Below are 26,338 nucleotides of genomic sequence, written 5' to 3'. Positions count from 1 at the left end.
CACTATGAGGAAATGTATGATGATAATTCAGATAGCTATCGCGGCATATGGATTCTTTCAAAAATATTTAAGTGGAGATGGAACTGCTTTAACTTGTTTTTTTCAGTTGTTGTGCTGTGTGATTAATTAAATGCAGCGCCAACACTTAGATTTTAAACAAATTAACACATAGGCATGCTATTGAGAAAGGTAGGTCAGAATTAATGTGGAAGAAGTCAGCAATAGTTTCATAACCGTTCATGTTTACAAATAACATTTGACTGTTATGTGAGTCAGACTCAAACATCGGCACTCATAAATTATGTTAGAAGAATAATAACATAAAATATTCAAAACTGTCATGTTTTTAACAAATGTTAAATTTGGGATAACACTTTCTTACCTATTCTCGTAATTTTTGGGGTTAAGTCTCTTCCGGGGGTTCGGACCAACGCTGCCAGAGTGAGGCACCTATTCACCATTGTGTGTTCATGTTTTTTACAGCATATCAAGTAATTGTTTCAGTGAGTGATGTCTTACGACTGCTACCTTAGCACTAGGGTTGACATGTGTGTAACCCAATTCTAACCTTAGTGGTAAAAAATAAAATCAGCATTTGTTTTAAGTCTTTGAAAGACATTTTGAAGTGATACACATAAGGAAGAGAATTTATGGATGCTATTTCCATTCTTTTACCTGTCAGTGCCAATTACCCCTGGCCTCCCGTTTGCTTATTGTCCAATGCCAATTACAGTTCAGTGATAATTTAAGTCCTGACTTCCAGTTGACCACAAGTAGAGATTGCTGCAGTGTATCAACATGATCAATTCTACCATGAATGTTGAATTTAATCAATGCTGATAGGTCAATCCGAGGCTATTAAATCACAACAAATCCCCTTTGATTCAAACAGCTTGTTTGACGGCCGCATCACCGCGGAAGCTAATATTCATAGAATAGTACTTTTTTTCAGTCATTGTCGGTAGGCATATTTAAATAATTATATCTACAATTACAGGTTACAAAATGCACAGAGGCGGTTACTACAATATTCAAAGGATGTGTGGCAATACATTTCGTGCAGAAAATACGATAGAAATCTACAAAGGGAATGTATTAACATTTGGAGACAACAGAGAGCTTGGAATTTTGGCGCTTTTCTGTATATGACTGTGAAGTAACATCTTTGGCATCACAATGAGCGACATGACGTCATAATGGTGACGTGCAATGTAGAGCGATGTTTTCTTTAGGGATGCCCACCTCATGTTAGCTTACCAAGTTTCGTGCTTATATGCTTTCAATGCCTGTCATATGTTCGAGTGAAGTATTACGGTGCTTGAGTATATACAGCGCCATATTTTGTTCGGTGATTCAGTAATTCAGATCGATAACCCACTCAGAACACTGGACTCAACCCATGCCGCTTCACTCAGTATATTTGCTAACACCAAAGAGTTCGCGTTTTATTTAGTCATGGTAGAATGGAGATAAACATACTGTGTTTTCAATGTAGAGCTAGGTTACCTGTAGTTTTACCTGCGCATTTGGTTCCAAATTCAATTTAGCGCGGTTAAATCTACAGGTAACCTAGCTCTTCATTGAAAACACATGTTTATCTCCTAATTGTTCCCTGCCATATCAAGTCCTATGCAGAGGAAGGAAATGTAAGCAATGGGAGGAGAGGAATGGTGTAAAGTACAAATTGGTTGTTATTAATTAAGTTATCTTTGGAAAGCACAATAAAAACAACAATGTCTTTAAAAGATCAGCACAAGGAAACCAATACTACAGCTGATAGATACAAAATATCTATGTACACAACTTCACAAAAATGGAAAGTTCAAAAGTTTTATAGTCACTCTCTAGGAAAGCCACAGGTGCTTACTATAGATTAAATTTCATTAAAAACATCAGTTTTTCATGATGATATCCTGCTAGCAATTGCTAGCAATAATATTATTAAAACCCTTTAATGTAATATGACTATGAAGTTTGGGATGCAGATTTTGCAATGTTTAAAAACATTCATACACTTCTCCCAGAAAGACCAAAGTTTTAGTTTTGTAAATCATTACTAGGAGCAGGCAGGAAAACACATAACTGGGCCTGTCAGGCAGAACTGGGTATGTACCCACTGTTAGTACCTATATAGATAATACAACAGTGAGTGAGTAAGTGAGTATGGTTTTAAGCCGCTTTTAGCAATATTCCAGCAATATCACGGCGGGGGAGAGATAATACAACATATGTTTTAAACAAGTCCTATATAGATAATACAACAAATGTTTTAAACAAGTCCTATAAAGATAATACAACAAATGTTTTAAACAAGTCCTATATAGATAATACAACAAATGTTTTAAACAAGTCCTATATACACATGATATAGATATACAATATATGTTTTAAACAAGTCCTATATAGATAATAAAACAAATGTTTTAAACATGCTTGGCTGCTTATATGAATCTTTCTGGTATTTTTTTTTTAAAAAGTCAATAAATGTAATGAATCCACTGTAAATCAACTTCAGTCCAAATGTCAAAATGAGTTCAAGCAGGGCTTCCAATTTATCCAACAGCAAGTTAAGAACATACAGGGTGGTCAAGTCATTTTTAAATACATGTATTGAGAATTATCTCACATATTGTAAAAACAAATCCTATAGGTCACATTTCTCAAAACTTTGTTTAAGTATAATAAGTAATCACAAACTAAAAATTTAAACTGGTAGATATACAACAACACCAACCCAACTGGAACAACATCTCTGTGAAACAACTGAGACAACACTATGCACTGTCTTGTATAACATATAACTCTGAAAGAGAATCACTTCAACAAATAATCCTCATTCATGATAATTTGGCACTCTGTTAAAAGGAACAATTCTTAATAATTTTTACCAACAGTTATCCAGAAACAATTTCCAAGATCTGTTATCATACCTACAATTATAAACAAGTTCCTTGTATGTACAACATTACCCTAGTTTTGCTCAAATCTCATATTGTTACTATATCATTATAATACACTTGTTTTAAAATGAAATTGTTATAATGTATGTCCTTTGTATGTCAAATGTACCTGTGTACTTACTGTGCATAGATTTTGTAGTTTGTAATAGTGTAATATTGCCACACTGTTTCTTCATGGAATGTTATGCAATAAATATCTCACCTCAAAATGTTTGTTGTATGATATTTTGTTGCAGTTGTGTACGGGGGCACGGATGGCCCAATCGCTATGCAGAGTTGTGTCCCTTGGGCATGCCAGAAACCTATGACAATGAGACCTACAGATAAGCAGCGCATACCCCCCAAAAGTATTCAAAACCCAATTACTCTCAATTAACCTGCGTACAGAAAGGCATGAATTAAATGAAAAACACAAATGTATGAAAACAGCATGCGCAAATACCCAATGAAGCTTAATCAGCATGCGTACAATTTCCGAAACACAATTATGAGCTAATTTACTTTCCGAACCAAGCCTACAGTTAGGACATTTATAAACATCTAAAACATTATTTTATTTTATTTGAAATCTCAAAATGTTAACTCATTTTGCAAAAATCCCAATAGACTGATAAATAGATGAGTGAAAAAATATTGGTTACCCAATGAAAAATGTCAGCACCATACCCATGCTCGTGGGTTTCCTCACATCAAGTAGACACTCCATGATACAACTGGAATACTATTCAAAGTGGCATTAAACCCAACTCACTCACTTACTCACTCAATCTTGTGTACAGTTCTGTTTGGTTACCCTGTTTTGTGTTATGATTACTTCCGGTTTAGATATGAAGTATGTTTAGAAGAATGTTACTATGTTCAACCAAGACATCATCAATATATCATGCAACCGTATTATTTTTTAGGAAAATAATTGCAAACTAGAGACCAACCTGTTGATGTCGTATGTATCCAGAAGCAAAGAACATATACAGGTGTATAATCTCTGCCGGAAGTTAAAACAACTGTCAAAAGTATAAACATGATAAACAATGCAGAACCATAAACTTCCGCTTGAAACGGTATGAATCATACATTACATACAGTGAATTACTTGAAACGATACTGTGCTAAACTATGCACAGCAAGTACCATACATGTGATTATGATGACAACTAATGACAAACTTTTCATATTAAACCCGTTGTTTTACATGTCGTTTATTGAACAACGTACAACGTACATACGAGCTGCAAGCTCCTTCCCAGCATGTGACACCTTCGTTACACTCTTGGTAACATCGCTGCCACCAGTGTGGGCGCGGCCATAACAAGAATCTTGAAATTTGCCCTCTAACCCCAAATGTAGTACCGTTTATATTTTTGTTTATGTCTTTGGGAATGCCATCAAATTTCATTTTGAAAAGGTTTACGACTGACCATGTTTTCCAGATGTATTTACTTTGTTGTTTGTATAATCAGATGATGATGATGGCATGCTGAGTGATTTAGGCGAGCAGCCGGGTTTACTGAGATCCCAAGATGTGTATATGTATAGAGCAATATCGTGCGAAAATAGGCACCTTTTCGCAACCAAATAAGTCGATACGCCCTATGCATGGAATTTCGCTCAGAAGAAAGTCTGTTTCGACGATTAAAACCAAAAATTCGACACGACAAACTCATGGTTGATGGAATAGTGTTTGTATACGACAGTGTGAAGAACATGAATGTATGCATGACCAATGGAAACAAGGTATCAACAAACATCATAGGCACACAGTCTAACCAACAGCACATACACGCCCCTTTATTTACGTCGGAATCTGGACCCGGAAATGGAAGGGAGAGCACTCCGGACAGAGGTCTGCGATCGACAACAGTGAGATGAGGAGAAGGCCAAGGCACAAGTTGTAGTATTCTCAGTTGGAATATTGATGGATTGTACAAATACGTGAGTTCTTCATTTAGTGATTTTAAACAGTTCTGCAGTAGATACGACATTATTCGTTTCTGTGAGCCGTTTGTTAAGCAGGAAGATGACTTTGGCATCTATTGTCTGTTTTTCAATCATTTAACTTTTGTCGACCTAAACATAAACAACGTGGCCATTACAGTGGTGGTGTAACCGTATTGGTGAAAGATAATTTCATCAAGAACAATCTTATTCGTCGAATATGTCATTCATTTATCGATTGTGTTGTGCTGCTCCCCGTAAAACTAAGGATAACATTCGATACAACAGTTATGGTACCAAACTAGCAGAATTATGTTGCACACATGGGCAGCTATTTGATGATATGGATGGGAACTTTACTTGTATCACTCACAATGGTGCGAGTGGGGTGGACTTTTTTCTGGCAAGTACAGATTTATTTCCACATTTTAGCTCTGTTGGTGTTCATGAGAGAGATGAATCTAATCACTTCCCTCTTTACTGTACTAGTGACTTTCCACTTTATTACTCTGAGGAATCCAACAGCAACCCCAATGTTTTTAATAATAGTCATATTGGTAATGAAGCCTATCAAGATTCAGCTCAGCAAGAAAGATGGACCAAGTATACATGGTGCCCATATAACAGTAAATCATTTATGGTGAATTTCCAAGATCTCTTTTTAACATATTGTGACAGTATATACAAACAGATTGAAGAAAATGTTGTAGACAGTGTAGATACTTTAACAGACCTTTACCATAGTGCTGCAGAAGAGTTTTAAAAAGTTTACAAGGTAGTAAGCTAACTGACATATCACCACAGCCATCTTGGTGGGATGATCAGCTGGACGTATTAAAACAAAAGAAATATACAGCTCTAAGACTCCAAATATGGTGAGTGAGTGAGCGTGAGTAAGTTTGATTTTACACCGCTTTTAGCAATATTCCAGCAATATCACGACGGGGGGACACCAGAAATGGGCTTCACACATTGTACCCATGTCGGGAATCGAACCCACGTCTTCGGCGTGACGAGCGAACGCTTTAACCACTAGGCTACCAGACTGCCCCAGGAAATATGAACAGGATATTGCTATATATATAGAATGTAAAAGGAAATTTAAAGAAACATTTTATTTGAAAAAGGAACATTATTGCCATAAACAGAGGGAAATTCTCAGTGCATCCAGACATGATTCAAAATCTTTTAAGAAAGTGTTAAAATCCTGCAGAGTTAATCATAAGAATCCTTCCAACAAAACAGCAGAACAGTGGTTCGAACATTTTAATAACCTGTTGAACTGTAATTCTGACTGTAGCTATGATTACAGTGACCCAATATGGGAATACACAGATGCAGATGACAGTGACTATTTATGTGAATTAAATGACCCTTTTACACAAGAGGAAATTAATGCAAGTTTGAAATTGCTCAAAACAAGCAAATCTCCTGGCCCAGATGGCATAGTTAACAAATTCTTTAAAGCAACTGAGAACTATATCTCACCATTATTAACAAAACTATTCAATAAACTTTATGACAGTGGTATACTTCCTGGTAGCTGGAGCAAGAGTATTATTTGTCCCCTACACAAATCAGGCAGCTTCTCAGAACCAGACAATTACAGAGGCATTTCCTTGATAAATTCATTGTGTAAAGTTCTTACAACAGTAGTTAACAACAGACTTCAACATTGGTGTGATAACAACAATATTATATCTGAATTTCAAGCTGGCTTCAGAAAAAATTATTCCACTATTGACCAGATATTTACCCTACAAGCCATGGTCAACAAATATTTATCAAAGAGAAATGGAAGGTTTTATTGTCTTTTTATAGACTTTTCAAAAGCTTTTGACAGTGTGAACAACAAAATGTTATTTAACAGATTCCTTGAACTGGGAGTTCAAGGTAAATTTCTCAAGTTTATAATTCAGATGTATTCAACACTATGTGCATGTGTGAGAACTGACTGTGGACTATCGCCATACTTCAAGTGTACCATGGGTACTCGTCAGGGGTGTATCTTAAGCCCTCAGATCTTCATCATATTTATTAATCTGTTAGTTTCAATGTTGGAGGAAGAAGGTGGCAGAGGTGTGTTTATATCTACTCATATCCCTGATGTATTTGCTCTGTTATTTGCAGTAGTATAGGTAATGATGGTTCTGGACCACTTCCACTGGAGCCGGATTCATATACCTATACCACCACTACAGGAGGAATTTTTTATGCCAAAATGACTATGCGATTCAATGATAGTCATGAGATTAAGTTAAATTGACTCCAGCTCACCACCACCTGGAGTCTATGATATAAATTTTTATAGGTAATGATGGTTCTGGACCACTTCCTATGGAGCAGGATTCATATACCTATGCTGCTACTACAGGGGGAATATTTTATGTGTAAATGACTATGCGATTCAACGATAGTCATGAGTTGTATTAAACGAAACATCAATACTAATTAATAATGAATAAAATTTACTATAGCCCACGAGGATATTGGAAAGGTGTAGTAGCAATAAAAAAATTAGCCACCGCGGCAAAGGTATCTAAAGATGTGGCCAAGGATTGGTCAAGAAGGCGTCTTTTTCTTGTTCGGCACCCCCGATTTCGGCACCCCTACAATATTTTTTTCCACTAGAGCAATAGGATGTGTCCAAAGCATACATCTGTGCCCAACGAATTTCCAATTGGACATTTGTGCCCAACTACAGTATAGAACAAAAATGGAAGAAGCGAAATATACAACTATGGAGAGCATGGGAATACGCGCAGAAATGTCTATATTCCAACATATACTAGTGGAGAATGCATACGAAGACAACCAGATATATCCAAGGTAGACTATTTGGAAGGAAATCTGGGTAGAACACATCTAGAACCTTTGGATGGCCTGCCAACATTTGTAGACGATATGTATGTATTTGGCTATCTAGAAGAAAACGATATAGTATCTCTACGGGGATCTGTGTCTTGTACAACTGGAGAAAGTGGATCTGCAAAACGTATACTACAAGAAATACAAATAGCAACGCAGAAAGTATACGGATGTCGCGTGCATGCTACTATTGCAAATACAATTTCCTATATAGGAGGCTCTGGGAGCAAAATACGAGACACAATACAACGAATACAAAAACAAACAGAATACAAAGCAAAGAAAAAATGGATGGAAAGATTTTCCAACGAAGAACCCAAAGGTATATTTGTGTGCAAAATAGATGTCTCCGAGTTGTCCCTAGAGGAAACACAAAAAGGGTTGGATGCACTACACACGCAACTATATTCTTTTGGATACGAGATATATTCCATAGACTATACTAGAGACTTTTCTGGTGTACTAGATAGGAAAAAACTAGTGGAATACCTACAAAGCGAGGGAAACTTTCTACAAGGTATACAATACGATTGTGGAGAAAGAGAAGGAACAATTCTAGACAATACAGCGTCTGTAGGAGAACATGTATGTACTTGGGTATACAGTAGGAACAATAGAACATTTTCCGCGAAGATATACAACAAAGTTGTTTCCAATTACGAAGCGGGGGACGTTCGGAATCCAATAGGAGCACATCTTTGCGAATATGTAGATTGTCCAAATAGACACCTACGAAAAACATTTTTGCATCCAGACGTACAGAAAAGAGGTTGTTCTCGAATAGAAGTATCTGTGTATGCACCAGACGAAGACATAGGACCTTGGGTTGTAGACGAAATTCTAGAGTTGGTATCCCCCAAAGAAGAACCACTATTTCTCGAACAACCACCAGAAAACCAATGGAGAAACTTGGCAAAGAAATTGGATAGATGTTGTATAGCCGCCTCTAGACCTCTTGGGAAGATATTTGTAGCATGGTATGCACACACAAAAACTAGGAGAATAGCAGGGATACATATACATCCGAAAAAAAGAGACAGTAGAAGATACGAAGAAATGGGAAAGAGCAGTAGAATTTGCAATTGGAGACTTTGGGTTTCGTGCTTGTCCAATATTTCGTATAGACATCCTATCTTCCACAAACGAAGGTGTAGAGTTTGGACCACTTCGATGCTATACAAAAGCAAAAGATTCCAAAACTATTCTTGCGCCATCCAAACAACCAACAAAAATATCCAAGGCAGATACAAACCCTTCCATGCTTCTCCCAAGCACAGAACACATAGAATGGATATTCCGGAAAAACAAATCCCAGAGAATAGGAAAAGAAGTTTCCCAATTCCAAGCAATAGAAATGGAAACCAAAAGACAAATATCCACTCTTTCCAGATCCACTAGAGAACAAAGATTGCAAGACATAGAAGACTGGTTGGATAGCAATCTACGGAAAGAAAATATTGCAAAAATACACGAACAAAGAATACAAAAAGAAAAGGAGGAAAGGAAAAAGAGAGAACAAGAAATAGAAGAAATACAAAAAAAATACAAGAATATAGAAGAATATAGAACTAGATCTACAGATACCAAAAATATTGTAGAACAAAATTTGGGAAGCTGGTGTAGAAAGGTGTCCGAATTTTCGGGAAAAACTATTTCTATACTCGGATGGAATGGAGAACGTGTTGTAGCTAGATGTATCGAAAATGTAGATGTATATTGTTTTCCCGCTATTTGGCAAACAAAAAGACTGCGAAAGATACTAGAATTGCTAGAAACAGCTGCACAACACACAAAACCGGATAGATATGGAAAGTCTATGTATTGGATCCCAATGGTAGAAGGAGACGAATTGTCTTTGCACGTGGAAGAAACAAAAATGTTCTACAACAACGAGAACAAAAAAATAGAATACAATCCACTAGTTGTAGAAAAAACACCAAACCAAGAACTACTAGCAGCAAATACAAAGATAGACAAATTCGAAGAAGAAGTGGAATATTCTTCCATACAATATATAGAAAAAGCGCCAGCATGGAAAGAATGTACAAAAGCATTGGATTTGGAAGGAGAATATACATGTAGAAAATTTGCCAAAGGTATATTTCGAGGATTGGAAAGGACTATTCTGTTTCTACAAACAACAGATGGATCGGAAATTCCAGTATATGGAACATTTTTGCAAGAAGAAGTTGCAAAATTGGATCCCTTGGATACATATACAGCACCAATACTATGCAAAATAGGAAGAGAAAAGAGAACAATACATAGGAAGAAAGATAGATTGGTATCTATATCTGCAAAACACTAGTACGCAAACATACCACAAGGCAAAACAAGTCTAGAGTGCCCTATTCTATTTGTAGCAATATACAACTTTCCTCTATATTTTTCCCTACCCCAAACTTTCTCTTCCTCTCCTTCTCCAAGGTATCCATCTATTTCCCATCCCCCTTCTCCACAAGGATGCTTTCTATTTTTCTCTATGTATTCTTTTGCAGTATATACATGTTTGGCATTTCCAAAATCGTATTTCTTCCAATCTTCTACACAAAATCTTCTGGGCATACCATTTTCTTGGACATATTCCATCGTTGTTTCTATACTATACTATATATAGCATATATCCAAATGGAAAATCTATAGCATTCGAAAAGCATCCTGTTTTGTGGGAGGGTCCTGCCGTGGAACAATGGGAGCTTCCTTTTTTCTCCGTAGCTTCCATAGTACAACAATTGGAAGGAGAATATATCCCGCTATATTTGTGTATTTGGCAAACCATTGCGCTTTCTGTACATTCTTTTCCAAGGACTCTACTTCTTCTTCTATATCCTCCACATCCTTCCCCAAGGTCTCCAATTCTTCTTTCTCCTTCGCAATATTGTTTCGTATATCCAACAATACTCTATATATATCTCCCAATATATCTTCGCGAGACACACGCTCTATAGGGTTGTATGGTTCCACCTGTGTCGTGCTTTCTACAGGGTTCTCCGAGTTTTTCCATATTCTATACAACCTCCCAGCTCCAATACCATATTTTCTTTTCGCATCCTCCACGGAGATGCTCCCAAGAAGGGCACGAATTTCTTCCAACTCTTCTTCGGATAGATTTTTCTTTCGCGGCATCGTATATATATTCTGGAATATCTTGTCTCCAATAGGAATCTTATACATAGAAATTCCACGCACCTAGAATCCTGTACCTAGGAAAAGCAAGCAAATGCTTGTAGCAAAATATAGCAAAATATAGCATGGGTTGCTGAAGACCTTATTCAACCCCGGATCTTCACGGGTCAACCTGATAAAGGAGTAAGGATATACTCCGAAAAGTTGCATTCCTCCTATTAAAGAAGTTGACATCCATGGAGTGTGGTCATACAGGCCTAGCTGTTAATATAATTTATAAATATGTTGTCTTTCGGATTTCCATATTTGATGAAAAGTGTGACCTCCGACCTCGCACGTGTTGTTATAGGCTTTATTAGGGTTGAGCGTACCTCCCGCGGTTCTCAGCTGGTGTTATCATAGGAGGACCACTGTTAGTTAGTTTGCGATATTTGTTACAACTTCATCTTACTGGCAAACCAGTCTTAGACAATTTGTTTAAGGTTGAACCAAAACGATCAGTAACTTACCCACAAGAATCGGTGGTATACAGTTGAGTTGAATTTCAGTTGGTCTATTAAGACCCATAGCAGCACATTGTCTGGCAAGCCAGTCGTTTAAACCGAGTTCCAGAAAGGTAGTCATGTTTTTTACTACAAATTATGCCAATTTTATACATATGACAACAAAGTACCAGCTATAACGCGTTCAGGTCCTACCGCACACAATGTTGTTTGTCACACTGTCGACTGAGTGTGAGGCAAAACTGATCAGCTCAAAACGGAATGGCGCTATCTAAATCAGCTCGTGTGAAAACGGCGCCATGTGTGTTTGGTTGAAACGGCACAAGATAGTGATTCGTGAACGTGAAATCTATGGTCGAAATCGTGCGATGGTCTCTGCTTTTAGCAGAGATTTCTTTTGAAAATGGGTTTGTCGCATTATTTATAACGGATACTAGACGGTCCGTACCCACGTAAATTTGTACCCAACGAGAATGGCTAACCCGTACCTAATTCACTTTTTAGGGGGTACGAGTCAGCCAGTTGATTAGGTACTCGTGAGTGAGTACGGGTTATCCAACATTTGCATGGTAGATAAAGGTGGTAAATTTCTTAAAACTTTTCATTTGAGGTAGATTACATAATCCTCATGCTGAAAAAGCACTGGACAATCCGTATACCCAGCCCGCCGTGATATTGCTGGAATATTGCCAAAAGGGGCGTAAAACCATACTTACTCACCTCAAAAAGCCTGTTACAACTCGTGCAACATGTGGGCGGGCATTATCCTGCTGCGACGTGGCCTTACGTCACTGCATTTGTACAAAGGGTGGAACATGATCTTGAACGATGTCGTCCCGGCAGCGTACGCCATTCAAATTGCCATAACAATGATGAGTTGTGTTCTCCCATGAGTTGTGATGCCACCCCGTTCCATTACACTAACCTCCCAAACTGACGACGTTGAGTAACGCAAGCGTAGCTAAAACGTTCTCCTGGGCGCCTTGTCATGTTAACCTCAGATGCTGTCTATACCAAGTTAGGCGTGTCGCTGGACGTCGGGTCGGATGTTGTGCTCCTTCAACCGTTTGCATACGGTTCTGTCACTAAATGGCCTCAACCCAGCAGTATAATATCGATTCCGTAGATGAGCCAACCGAATGTGGTTATCTTGTTGACGTGACGTACGTCATACGCGGACGACCGGCACATGGCAGGTCTTGAGTGTTGCCCTGCTGTAGATACGTCTCCTGTAGATACGTACCTGAAGATTTTAGGAACTACTGCCTGGTATCTGGTACCAACATCCCCTTCTTCTATAGGTTCTTCTGAGCAGATTTTTCTCTCATTAACACTCCCTAACGGACGTGGAAGTATTCACTCTTGCTATCGCCACATTTTCCAAAGCTTTCTTCAAAGTGCTTTCATGTTTCGGTTGTGCATGCAGTTGGATTGACAGAAACCCATCAGCCCTCGACTGAAACATCCGACAGAAGCTATCTATAGGCCCGTGGAAATCAACGGCCTGGTCGCTATTCCATGCTTCCACGGGTTGAAATGTCACTTCAGTCACTTCATTCTCTACTGGGAGACCCGTGAAGATTCCGGGGTAGAATAGGTCTTCAGCAACCCATGCCTGCCGTAAAAGATGACTATGCTTGTCGTAAAAGGCGATTAACGGGATCGGATGGTCAGGCTCGCTGACTTGGTTGATGCATGTCATCGATCCCAATTGCGTGGATCGATGCTCATGATATTAATCACTGGATTGTCTGGTCCAGACTCGATTATTTACAGACCGCCGTCATATAGCTGGAATATTGGTGAGTGCGGCGTTAAACAACAAACCAACCAACCAACCAACTCTACTGGGAAAGGGAAGACAACTGCTTGGGATACGTTTCATGCATTTCCTGAGCTCACCCACGCTTTCCCCTCACTAGCAGACCGGCATATATCTCAAACAACACAATACAGCTTCTACCGAATCCTCCAGGCGTGGATATACGTGGATACCCAAGTAGACAACACTTGGTCAGGCACAACAACAGTGTTATGGACTTATACGCTGCAGCCGAATAAAGTGAACACTACACTTGTAGAACCTATACACTACACCTGTAAGAAATCTTGCACATCCTGTGTTAATGTTACAAAATTGCCTTAGTGCAAGTGTTCCTAATGACTGAATTATACAACTGTAAACATATCCATTGAACTGATATTCCTGGTCATACTTGATAGAAGGAAGTTGATATTATAGTTTCGGGTCCATGACAATAATGTCAATATTACTTACACATACGTTCCAGATTATCACATGATTGTGGGCACTTGAAAGCAAAGTTATGTGCAACATTTCTTGTGATATATATCTAAGGTGATCCAACATAACGGATACAGTTCCCATTCAAGTTATTAATCAAAGATGTCCTTATTGAATCGTTCTCTAAAACGCTGCATTTGAAAAACGATCATGAAGATATTAATAAACAATACATATATAATCGTACATTGTCATTTACAAATGTGTTCTGTTCATCAAACTAAATCTTGTCAAATTACCCAAAGCCGAAAGATAACATAAAATATCGATATCAGCTGTAGAAAGGGTCAGTTTCTGAAAATTAGTTCATTTTGGCGGCCATCTTGGATTTTCGTTACCACAAGGGGGTGTTGCATACTAGATTTTAATTACACACACCATTGTTGCAATTAATCCTGAACACATTACCATGATGATTTGTATAAACTGACCAGATAGTTATGATATGTTGAGTATAGATTGATATCATGAAAGATTTCAGTTATGTTGGTGACCATCTTGGACAAGGGTTCGCTCCTGAGCTGGATACATAATCAGAAATGTTCGGAATGGTTCAGTGAATAAGTTTGTTTGGTGTTTTGTAAACCAAGGTGCACATTTTTCGCCACTACCGACATACGATAAAGACTGACAACAGTCAGTGAAGTCGTTGCGAGATACGAGATATCAACACCTGGGAACGGTAACTCATCAGTGAGACCCATTTTGCCACTCAGAGCCTATGCAGCGGAACGGTGCATATGGAGCCGAGTTGATTTTTTACTATTTTGTTAATATTTTATTGATGGCTTTTTAATGTCTTTTTCTGTCTCAGGCTATATTACTTGGATATGAAAAAATAATCAGATTAGCTACAGTACTTATATAACTACTAACTTAACAATAGCCACTTTCACCTTGATGACTTATGCAACAACAACACCGGCGTCTTGCTTTGTCTGCCTCTTCTATCTTCTAATCAACTATTCTTCTGTTGAGCTAAGTTTGCTGAAGCAGTTGGTCATATTTTCATTTGAAGCAGCTCAGTTGTGTTCCATATCGTTTTGTGCACTAACGGATGGTTAGTTTTGTGTTTTCTTGGAACCAAGTATTTGTGCTCAGGATTTCTATAATAAGGTAAGTTTGTGTTTGGTTCATGTTTATGCATCTTGTAGATGTGTCTACGTATTTAGTTTTATGAACTAGATGCATTCAGGTAATTGTATATATATTTCGAAGTTAACTTGCAAACAAGTTTAAATTATAAACAAGTATTTCATCATGTATGTAGTGTATTTGCCTTGGCCATCGAATGAAGGAATAGCTGTCAACTCACACCCCAGTTCTGTTTTGGTGTCCTAAGAGGAGCCTTGCCCGCTACTCCACACATTACTGGTAATACATGTACGCTATAATACACTACATGAGACACACACACACTTGATATATATATTATCGGGGGTTCGACTCGACCTTATTGCCATCTGATCCAGCCATCTGTCAACAACAGAAATTAAACGTACTATATCGAGTATATTGATAAATTGCATAAATGGAGATATGGCAAACGTTTCTGTTTCTTACTTGTGCTAAGATGTATTTTTCAACATGTTTGAGTTCGGCTTATCAGGGTAAGTTCTAACTTCTGACTACGAGGAATTCGACACATACGGTTTAAATTAGTGGCAGATATGATAAGTAATATAATAAGTAGCCAAACACGATGTTACTGTATAAATATAAGCCATTTCCTCTCCTTTATAAATCTCACCTCGAAATATATACACATGTATATATATTTATGACGCTAAAAATAACTGTTCTCGTGTGAGTCGAAACCGCGGTAGTAGGCTACTGTATTCGATGGTGCTGTTTCAGGACGTAATCGTTTTCAATCCTTAATATTCTGACAGCTGAGGGTGTATACATTCAAGTCTATAGATCAACTGGCGGAACGTTTGGAAAGAAGGTGAAGATATATTTTAGCCTTTTACCTAGCGTCTTGTGTTTCTATTGTAATGTGATGTAAGGGCCCAGACAGTGCTCCGAGGAGGCGGGTGTTGATTGTTGTTATGGTGCTTATAAGACTATTGACCTGTATTATTGGCAGTATTATTATTAAATTGATGCATCTCTTGAGTCATGCCATCGACAAACAGAACATAAGCCTATGTCCATAGGTGCACATGATATTTTGGGTACTTGCAGTCAAATTACGATACAGGGAAACAGGGAAGAGGATACTCTGCAGTGTCGAATCTCGTCACGTGGGTACAACAGATTCCTTTCCCACGTCACGAGACACGACAATTTTGTTAAAATATGTGATCACTTGACTTGTCTCAGCGTGCGGCCGCCTGTATTTGTGTACATGTTACATACATAATACTTAATTAATTGAGGGGGGGGGGGGGGGGGGGGGGAGGAGGAGACAGGCCAATGTTATTATTGGCTAATTAATCTATTATCGACGACCAGACCTACGTGTTATTGGTGCAACTACATATAACATTAATCAGCCAAGCAACCAAGCAACACACATGTGTAATTTTATTGAGTTGCTGCGGGGAAATCGCTGGAAAATGAGGAACTTCAAAGGTTTGAACCTATCTTGGCTAAGTGTAAAGGGTTCGTGGCAAGACATAACACAACATTCAAAAGTACAGATTCATATACGTCATCAGCGGAGATAAGTGCTACCTCAAGAAACCAACTGTAGAACAACAAATACTTCTCGATTCCAAAACAGCAACCTTCCAATACTCATTCTGTTTCATAGCTTTTAACTAGTCCATCTTTCTCCAAGCAAATATAATGCAGTACATATCCTAAATTGCTACCCCATCAATTAAGTACAATAGCAGTAATATTTTGAGACCACCCCCAACTCATACATGCATGACAACACACAAATCTTTTTATAATTTTACCTGTAAATGTACATTTTAAGGGTAATCAAAATGTCAGTTAGGACAGGCTAGATTAGGTCAATTTGTGTTATTTTGATATTTGCTCTTTCTATAGTCCTATGACTCGTATTTATGAAATGAAGCCAGAAAAGCAGTTTTCTAGCATTTGAAGCACTACCCGGTACTTCAATTTCATGGTATTTCATGGTATTGTGTTGATACCTCAGTAAGTACTCTTGTATACAGAGGGACAGATTAGATAGACATTCTCTCATCAAGTAGGATTGAAGTAACAGTCAGAAGATTTGTTCTTTCGAATTTGTGGGGGATTTGTCATCTTCTGATGACTCTTGTTAGTAAGTTAATTGATTATTATTCCATAAGAACCAACACTCGTCGTATGATTGTGTGTTTTAATTGAAAATTATTGTGAGGAACCAGGTGCCAAAATGATAATTGACGGAATATAGTTTACATATGACATTCCAATTACAGTGCATCAACTCAGGGCACTTGCAGTCTTCCTCCACCACCCTACTGTGGGATGAATTGCGATGTGTTGTATCAGAATAAGAAATACTCAGTGTATTTTTATGTTATATACTTATCCTGATACAACAGCTCTAAGTTCCCTCCCAACCATTCCCATCTTCCCGAGGCAAGTGAGTTAACTGACTATAAAAGTCCAGTTTCCACCCTTGCCGAACTAGGCTGGTATTAAGGAGTTAGATTTTGGCTGGACTAACGAGTCTATGCATAGTCCAATCAAAATCGCGCACCGAAATCGAAATCTGGTTCGTAAAGTGTCATGCAGATTTCAGTCGACTGCAGGATTTGTAAAGCATGTGCACCGCTAACTCGTTGTCAACAGATATTTTCTAAATCTTTTCATGTTTTTAATGAAGGTGCTCACGTGATTTGATGCACTTCGCGATGTAAGACTCATTTTATCACAATATAGATCTTGATTATCGATCAGATCGTCTTGACTGGGCGCCACCGTTTTGTTTGAAGCAAATGCAAGTGATACGGGAGGTTGAATCTGATTGGTCAATAGGAGAGGCATAGAAAGGACATAACTCGTAATTGCCACTGGTGGCGCTAAGATCGAGCCCAGGAATTCCAGCCTTGTTCAGCAAGGGTGGAAACTGGACTTTTAAAGTCAGTTAACTCTCTTGCCTCGGGAAGATGAACCATTCCCTGTCTTGTAAAAAGGTTTTGGGGAATTGAGGAAGAGGTGGGGAAGGGGACGCTTCTGATTTCAGCTATGTCGTCAGCTATGTCATCACAAAATGTCCATTGTCTCAATAAGTGTTGTACATTTACAACTTCTCCTTGATACTATGAAATGGATTTTCAATGTGGCCACCAGATAGCCATCTTAAAAAGCAAAATTTTAAAACTACTCTCAAAAGCAGCTTAAAACATGATGGCTGACAAATGTAGTATCAGGTATTTTAAAGGCATCTTGATCGGGAACATCAAATGGTTGCCAATGGCTATATTGGGCAAATACCAAGACTGGTGAGTCACTTGTTGTAAACATCATCATATTGTCATGGCTTTTTATGGCCATTACTCAATAATTGTTTGTTCAAAATGTAATTAAGATTTGTATGTGTGCAGTTAGGAGTGGGGCTCAACATATTCATTTTTGTGATATTTAAACTTAGACCTTGATTTGAACTTTGCTTTTTAACCCTTCTGAGAGATGAAACTTTTTTGGGCCTTCTTAGTTACTCAACTGTTTTCTTTCAAAATACTGAAATTTTTAAACTTATCCTTTCTCATACTATGCATTTCACCCTTCTTCCGATCCCTTGACGTTGTGTGGAAACGTCCTTGAACAAAGTTTCCAGCTTCTAAGCTTCATTTGCCCAAACAACCCAGCATCACCATGGCAACTGTCTCAGCAATCAGGTCATGCACCCGAATCTCTTGTGCAGCATGCTGACCTTAGTCTGGCCACCTCTGTCTCATCATTCTCTTGCTCTTCGCTTCCTGTGGAGAAATGCTTTTTTTGAGAGTATATTTAGGCCTTTATTTTTCTCAAAATTACTGGAGTTTGGGGCTCTTTTAATGCCTAAGATATGGGCAAGGATCAAGGAAAACAACCAGCTTGCAAGAAGTGTCGCTACATTTTTGTGCCGACAGATCCTCACAAACTATGTTGTGATTGTCGGAGCATATGTCAGCCAGGTTTACAGTGTTCAGAATGCATTCATCTGTCCCAGGAGGCATTTTCTGACTATCTTAAGAAATCCCAGAAGAGAGGCCCATCAAAATCTAAAGATACAGACCATAGACCCTCATTGTCCAAGAAACCCAAACATGTGACAAAGACTAGCAGTAGTCAATCTGTAAAATCCATGGTTAAGCAAACGACACCAGCCACGATCACCTCCCTCTCAGTGGAAGAAGATACATTATCGGACAGTTTTTTACACAACAAAGTTACCGCCGTTTCTTCACAATCTATCATCAGTGATCAGACAAACTCCCTGTTAACAAATATGTTGGACACATGTATGGTGCTGGCAGTAAATTTAAACCAGTCTCCCGAGATCTGTCCATCTAATCAGACCCTATCTATTGGAAGTCAATCTTCGACTTCGACCAGTCTATCCCACGCTGACCAGCCTCATCTCTACTCCAATCAATCTAGTTACTCCGGTTCCACCTATAGCGACTACTATCGACTCTTGCAGTGTGATAGGGACAGCTCCGACTGGACTTAGAGTAGAGAGCGATCTCTACCTAAGGAAGATTGACATCGAGACAATTCTATGGAGAGGTCAACATCAAACCAGGGACGAGGGGCGGTCGGGTAGCCTAGTGGTTAAAGCGTTCGCTTGTCACGCCGAAGACCCGGGTCGATTCCCCACATGGGTACAATGTGTAAAGCCCATTTCTGGTGTCCCCCGCCGTGATATTGCTGGAATATTGCTAAAAGCAGCATAAAACCATATTCACTCACTCAAACCAGGGACAACCCTCTAAGGGTCGACGTTCGTTAGATCGATGTTGTATCGGTCAACATTCTTCAGAGGGTCGACATTCCATGCATTAATATGACGAGGGTCGACATTCCAAGGAACGTGCTTCGCCCAGTCATCGATCTGGAGATCGATCTGACAAGACTCTACATCCTACAGATTGACATTCTAAGGGTCGACTTTCAGATCACTCCCCTCAAGGTTGATTGTCTATAGAGCACACTTCGACATCGAAGCAAGGAGGAGATTATTCTGACTCAGATCATCACCACTATCCAGATCGACATTGTCACCTCGACCAATCATCTCAACATCATCTGGATCAATACTACGGACATGGAAGAGATATTGAATGGGATCGACATTGATCTTCATCTTAGCTCGACATTGACATTGACATTGACATGAGGATCGACAAGAAGAGAGAGCTTGAACATCCTCACACTCACATTCTGAGTCTCTGGGGAAGACAAATACAGAGCGATCTCCAGACTTCAGGGGATCACAGAGACCAACTATCTGAACAGATTGGATAGCTACTACAATCCCTTTCTACAGTTCTTCATAGTGTAATGAAAAGTCGGGAAATACATTTGGGGAAATTGCTTCCTTGACTTTGGCACAGCCATCATCAGGTACGGCGCTCAGGGATAGGACTAAAGTAGTATAGGTAATGGGGGTTCTGGACCACTTCCACTGGAGCCAGATTTATATACCTATACCACCACTACAGGGGGAATTTTTTATGTGTAAATGATGATGCGATTTAACGATCGTCATAAGATTAAACTAAATTGTAATGAAAATATTCTCTATTATTTTTATTCATAGGTATACCATTATTTTTAACAAAGTGATACTGAACATTTCGTTCATTTTACTAGGAGACCAGTCTATATACTCTTCTTGGTAATTGGAAAGAAACAATTGATGACCATATTTGGTTGGTTTGACATCACTGATATAATATATACCTTGTAATTCTCACCATTTGATAATTTTGTCCCTGAGCATAAATGCTTCGATAGCTTTTTCGAGTTCTTTCTTTGTTGGTTTGTAATTCTCCATTAATTATATACTTATGTAAGCAGTCTTCTAAATGAATGTATGATTTTATGCGGTGGGATCTAATGATAGTAAGCAATCTATTTTTAATCTCCAACCAGTTCTTTGGTTTTGGCACGGAATAATTGACGCGCTTGTTGTCTCCCCTGTGCTATAAACTTTTTTTTCTCGTCTTCGCTAATACCACTGGTCTTATGAGAATTTGATCGAATTTCCTGCTTCATTGCGTAGTATTTGGTGAGTTCTGACAAAACTAAACGAAACTCCTCCTCGGATATCTTACAATCGGCCATTGCTGTTGAAATATGGTCCTCAATGCTGTTCAAGTTTGCTTCGGCGAGTATTCGAATATTATCATGTTTTAATGCTTTCTTTTGTAACCTACGAGAAATGAATTTTATCATTATTCCTGCCAGGCCTGAGACTCCGGCGGCTATTTCCATGCCAAGTACGATAGGCGCGGTGATTATAGTTGATGATAAACCAACACCGGCTACACCGAGTCCCATGCCAGCTGCTACAAGCACAGTGTCAACTCCGTCCAGAGCATTCACGGCTCTGCGATACTTTTTATACAATCCTCCCTCTCCTCTATTCGATTTTTATGTTGCTTATTTGATGTAATCGAAATCCATCAACGGTATCCATCTTCACATCGAGCGCCGGATATCAAGCCATAGTGTATATTATTATATCACGTAATAGTCTTTAATTGGTCTTGCTTTAATGTTTTGAGAGTATACATCATCAACCTTATCAAATGTATATTATATGGCATGAATATCTTAGTAAGAGAAATGCTGTCACTTTTAATAATTTGGACCCCCCCCTCAAGGGTTGCAACGGGTGATGCTCCCATATGAATAATACTGCAACGTTGACGTTGGTGTTTCTTTAGCCATTTAATTGATAGACCTGGTAATATTTCGAAGGCATCTTCCGGTGCATCTCTGAAACAAGACTTCAATAATAAGCGTAGAAAGATCAGGTATTGCACTCAAGTTCTGTTTAATATCATTGAATTCAGTAACCAAATTTAAACTAACATTTTTTACTGCCAGACGACTAAATAACATATAACCTGTGTTTTCTGGCAGGGGAGAGACTAACACACTTTTTCGTTTTGATGGGATATAAGCTCCGAGTACGACCCCACTATTTATTATCTTAGTTAAATTATGTGCCTTACCCATCATCACATACGGTGGGGTAATGACGATATTCAGTAGTCACTCGATGTTTGCTTCGACCATAGTCCATTTATTATCATTGTTGAGAGTAAGATAATACGAAGTGTTTATATGGAGTCTACTAACGTCGACATCGCTTAAATCTCCTAGATTACCTGTGAATGTAACTTCTTTCCGCTTGTATACATTATCTTGTAACTGTAAAGCGTATAACTTATCATCGGTACCAGGTTTACCGAATCCTTCTGTGACTCCGAGATCGGAAAGCGCAATTGTATTACATTGTCTGAGTGTTTCAGGGCCTGATGAATCAACCATTATTTATAATATGGAGTGTTACACTCAAGTATCCTATATGTACAGGTTGATGTTTTACATCTAATACAGAAATTTTGAGGTCTGAAATAATACCCCGCTTTAATTTTTTATATTGTAATGATGAGAAAGATTCCGTTCTACCGCTGTTATATTTTTCATCTTTGACTGGAACAGCTCTCAGCAGAGTTGAAGGACTTTCGAGTTGAATATTATCCGTCATGCTTATCTGATCAAGATGGATGCACAACTCTTTATAGGGAACTAAATCGGGTAATTTAACTCCATGCAATGTTTTGTTGGGTTTTATTATTATTGCTGTTATTTCGTTTCCTCTAAATCCAAGTGTAACTGCTAAGCCCGATCCAAAGAGTATTTCCTTTTCTCCAGCGCTTATAATCATTATCCCATTCGACTCATTTTGTGTGAGACTAGCTCCCAAAGGCTTAAAAATTTCATCATTGAGTGAGCAAAGCTGTAATACCCATCAGGTATAATAATGGGTTCGCCAATAACATTGTTTTCAATTATAAATATCTTGTTATTTCTTTTTCCCAGCATTTATATTGGTCCACCGGGGGTAATACGTTACATCGCATAGAGCGACTTCAAGTTGTCCATCCAAGTTATCGATAGTATGAAGCAGTTGAATAGACTGACCATTTGTTATTCCCGGGAGTGTAACATACATATTAAATATACAATGATACTATATCATAACTTAAATATGAAATCAACTTACATTACGAATCAATCGATTTTAGTAAGTGCCTCTGGCGCTAATTTTTTTGTTCATTTCCCTGATATCTTTGAAAAATACAGGGTCACGGCAACAAGCGATAAAATGGTGCACGATTGGTTTCACAATCGAATGCAATTTTGGCAGAACCAGTTAAACCATATGGTGTGCCACAACAGGATGTGGTGTATCTCTTTATGCCCCAGGATTTGAACTAAATAAATCTGTTTTATCATTTCACATGTACTATCAGATTAGATGTATTCTTAAAGATATTAGTGCTCCATTACTACAGGATCGAGCATGGAATGCATCAAATAATCCATACGATAGGTGGGCATTCGAACGTATTTGTCAGGAATTTAATGTTTCTACGAGTAAAGATTGGTGTCTGAGTGGAGTTAACCATGGTCTAGGTATTCCGTACGCTGGTGCACACTCTGTTAAAGAAGTCAGCGATGATTTACTGAAAAGGGGTCGGCTTCTTCCGAGCTTTGCTCTCTCGAGTAACAAGTGGAGAGATGATCCTATGAACTTTAAGGGTGGTGTTGCTTTCACCGTCCAAAAGGTTGAGCAACCACCTGGAAATGCTTGGAATGAATTTCTATATGATAAGACACAAAATAAACTTACTATCCCAGGAGTTGTAAGAGTTAATGAATCAATAAGAACTTATGTATGAGCAATTCTTGAGGCACAATCGCAAACACAAACGGGAATCATCGGTTCTCGGATGGCGCTCGATGCGCAAAAACAGTTTGTCGCAAACGTAGAGGATGCTATTAATTCACCAGTTGACATACCATCTTCTATAAAGCGTTATTAAGATGTATTACAGTACGCTCAATCAAGGTACTCAAGGTAGATTACGTTTATGCGCTGGGACTATACATGTCTCCGAGTAATATGGAACTTAAGATCGGTGTAGTGATTGGTTATAATATAAAATTGTTATTGCTACTGATCAACAAAAACCAGGTATAAATTCAGATATTAACACCGAATTAATAATGAAAACAAACACAGGCGAAACGGGAATAGTCAAGCCACAGTCACCAGATATTGCAGCTAAAAATCAACAACATATCGATGAAAAAACAGCGCTTATAGTAGGTGGAGTCGCGGCTGGTTTGTACATGATTTGGTTAAATAGTCTTTAGCGAACTGATTTGGTTAAATAGTCTTTAGCGTATACGTACAACAGCCCTGCAATTGCTATGATCAGTGCCCACAAGTTTTGACTAAGCCAAGTGGTGGTCTTAGCTAATAAATTCAAGAGCCGAGAAACAATACTCCCTATTATACCGGGAAGTGCAGACGCGGCTTTCCCAGCAAGCTTTCACAGTGCTGAACCTAATGCTTTTAAATGCTTTCTTATCCACTCTTTTATGCCACCCCTATCACTAGGGTGTGTGGGAGGTGTGGGTGGTCCACTGCCACCTGTTAACGCGAGAGTCAAAGTCGATATAATAAATCCCAATGCGGTTAAAATACTGGCAGTGGTTATCCCCTGTTCTCTGAACAATGTTTTAATTTTATCGGCCAATGTAGTGTCGTCGTTGAAGACTTGATCGATAGTTTCTCGAATTCAACTGATTTGGGAACGAAGTGCCTTTCTATGACTGGAAGCAGCCTCGAGGCGGACCGATCTTTAGTTTAGTTTGTTTTCTCATAAGCTATATACTTGTCGACTTCTGATAGCTTGGCTATATTATTGATGAGTTCTCCCCGCATTGTTTGCATTGCCTTGTCAAGACCTCGTAATTCCCTAATTCTGAACTCCGAGGATGGTACACTGACCGTGGAATTATCGTCGTAGGTATCCAAGATTTCTCCGAGTCCGTCTGAGGCCAGCTTCAAGCTTTCTTCCAAATTATCTTTATCTATGGTACTGAGTTCATCACGCACAGTCCTAAGAACCTTAGTAGTCTTCGCAGAAAGTTTTTCTCGTGAGTAGTCTACAAAACCTATCTATTACGAACAATGTTGATGCCGTGTTTACTGGCTATCGTAGACAAGGCTAGGGGCTTAAGAGTACGAGAATTCATAAGATCAATATCGGGTTCGCCACTCAGTCGCAATATTCCTTTACTATCTATCGTAAACTTTGAATAATCACGACCAATTGGGCTAACATCTTTAAAGGCATCGTAATAATCATTAACGGCTGGTTTCGAAAGTTCATCGTTAAGATTCGTAAAGCTGGTTTCATCAGTACTCTCTTCGATTGTACTAGTATCAGTTATGTTATCTAGATTGATATCAACCATTTTTATATTAAACATAAGGTTACATAATTTCAATATAACAATGTCTTCACAATACGGGCGCAAGTTAAACCCATAACGTAGACTTCGAGATCCATTAGGGGTCAAAGCAATTCGTCAGTCTGTAACTATAACTAATAACCAGAGTACCATTGATCAAAATCAAACGCTTCTGGTTCGCTTTCCTAATCTCGGCTCACACGATGTGTTAGTTCCGGGAACTGTCCGACTAGCATTTATGATTAGTTTGACTTCTGCCGACCTTAATAGGGAGCCTGTTCAGAACATAGGTCGTGCTATTAAAATTAGCGGTAATGAGGTTTTGAGTATCGATGATAGCGATGTATACTATTGTTACATGGATCTCTGGAGAACAGATAAAGAGCGGGAAAACTTACAGTACCAAGGTATTTGTAATCGAACACATTGAGACTGCGTGTGGGTGCAGATAATGGTGATAATACCGTCGTAAAAGATCTCGCTGTTGCTGGCGCATTAGTACAGTGCTTCTGTAAATAAGAAAAAAGAGCAAATAACTTTCATTCCTTGTAATATGATAAAAATCAAATTGAATATTCAATATATAATTCTCATATAATCAAATATTGCTATTTCACAAATAGATTGAATAGTTTGAAAATGTAGTTTTAATTATATTTTGGGTATTTTGCATAAGAACTCATAGAAATGTAAATTTGGGCAAGAGTTACCTCCCCTGGTTCATTATTTTAGGGGTATGCTGTGTTGATTGAAAATAATTTGAACATCAATATCAATACTGTAATATGTCTATTTGAAAACACTCATTTAATAATCGAACTTTAAAATGACCATTTTATTGGCAAAATGATATTATCATCCGGTGCCTCTAGATGGCGCCACTTATTAAAAAAATGCTGTGGTGACTTGGTTTTTTTATTGCGTAATTTGATTCAGGACATATTTTCCTACAAAATGATACCAACTATACCCATTTTTTTATTTTTTTGTTTTTTGTATGCATCCTCTTTAACACAGAACATGTTGTATGCTCCATTACCCTTGAATGAAATGTGCATAGTTTCTGAAACTTTGATTTCCTTGTATTTCAGAATATATTTGTCACAGTGTTTCATGACAGGAGGGGCCACGGGTGGCCCAGTCGTCTAAGGCACTGCGATTTGCTGTGCAGAGTTGCGTCA

General features: G+C 38.4%; 2 protein-coding genes across 3 annotated transcripts in view; one reads left to right on the top strand and one right to left on the bottom strand.

Moving 5' to 3' along the window:
- LOC139478200 (probable ATP-dependent RNA helicase DDX49) overlaps window positions 1-11,610 on the bottom strand; it is a 127,476-nt gene extending 115,866 nt beyond the window's left edge. The window contains exon 1 of the mRNA XM_071260581.1: window positions 11,399-11,610. Within this exon, the coding sequence (XP_071116682.1) occupies window positions 11,399-11,513 (115 nt within the window). The 5' untranslated portion in view covers window positions 11,514-11,610. The remainder of the gene's footprint in view (window positions 1-11,398) is intronic.
- Window positions 11,611-15,580: 3,970 nt separating this feature from the next.
- LOC139478191 (myotubularin-related protein 9-like) overlaps window positions 15,581-26,338 on the top strand; it is a 247,404-nt gene continuing 236,646 nt past the window's right edge. For both annotated transcript variants that reach the window (XM_071260560.1, XM_071260568.1), the window contains exon 1: window positions 15,581-15,645. The gene's annotated coding sequence lies outside the window, so the exon portion shown is untranslated. The remainder of the gene's footprint in view (window positions 15,646-26,338) is intronic.

This window comes from Haliotis cracherodii, unplaced genomic scaffold, assembly GCF_022045235.1.
Source record: "Haliotis cracherodii isolate W230 unplaced genomic scaffold, xgHalCrac1.p SCAF_1, whole genome shotgun sequence".
Taxonomy (NCBI): domain Eukaryota; kingdom Metazoa; phylum Mollusca; class Gastropoda; order Lepetellida; family Haliotidae; genus Haliotis; species Haliotis cracherodii.
Note: the sequence above shows the minus strand (reverse complement) of the source record. Positions and strands in the feature narration are given on the sequence as shown.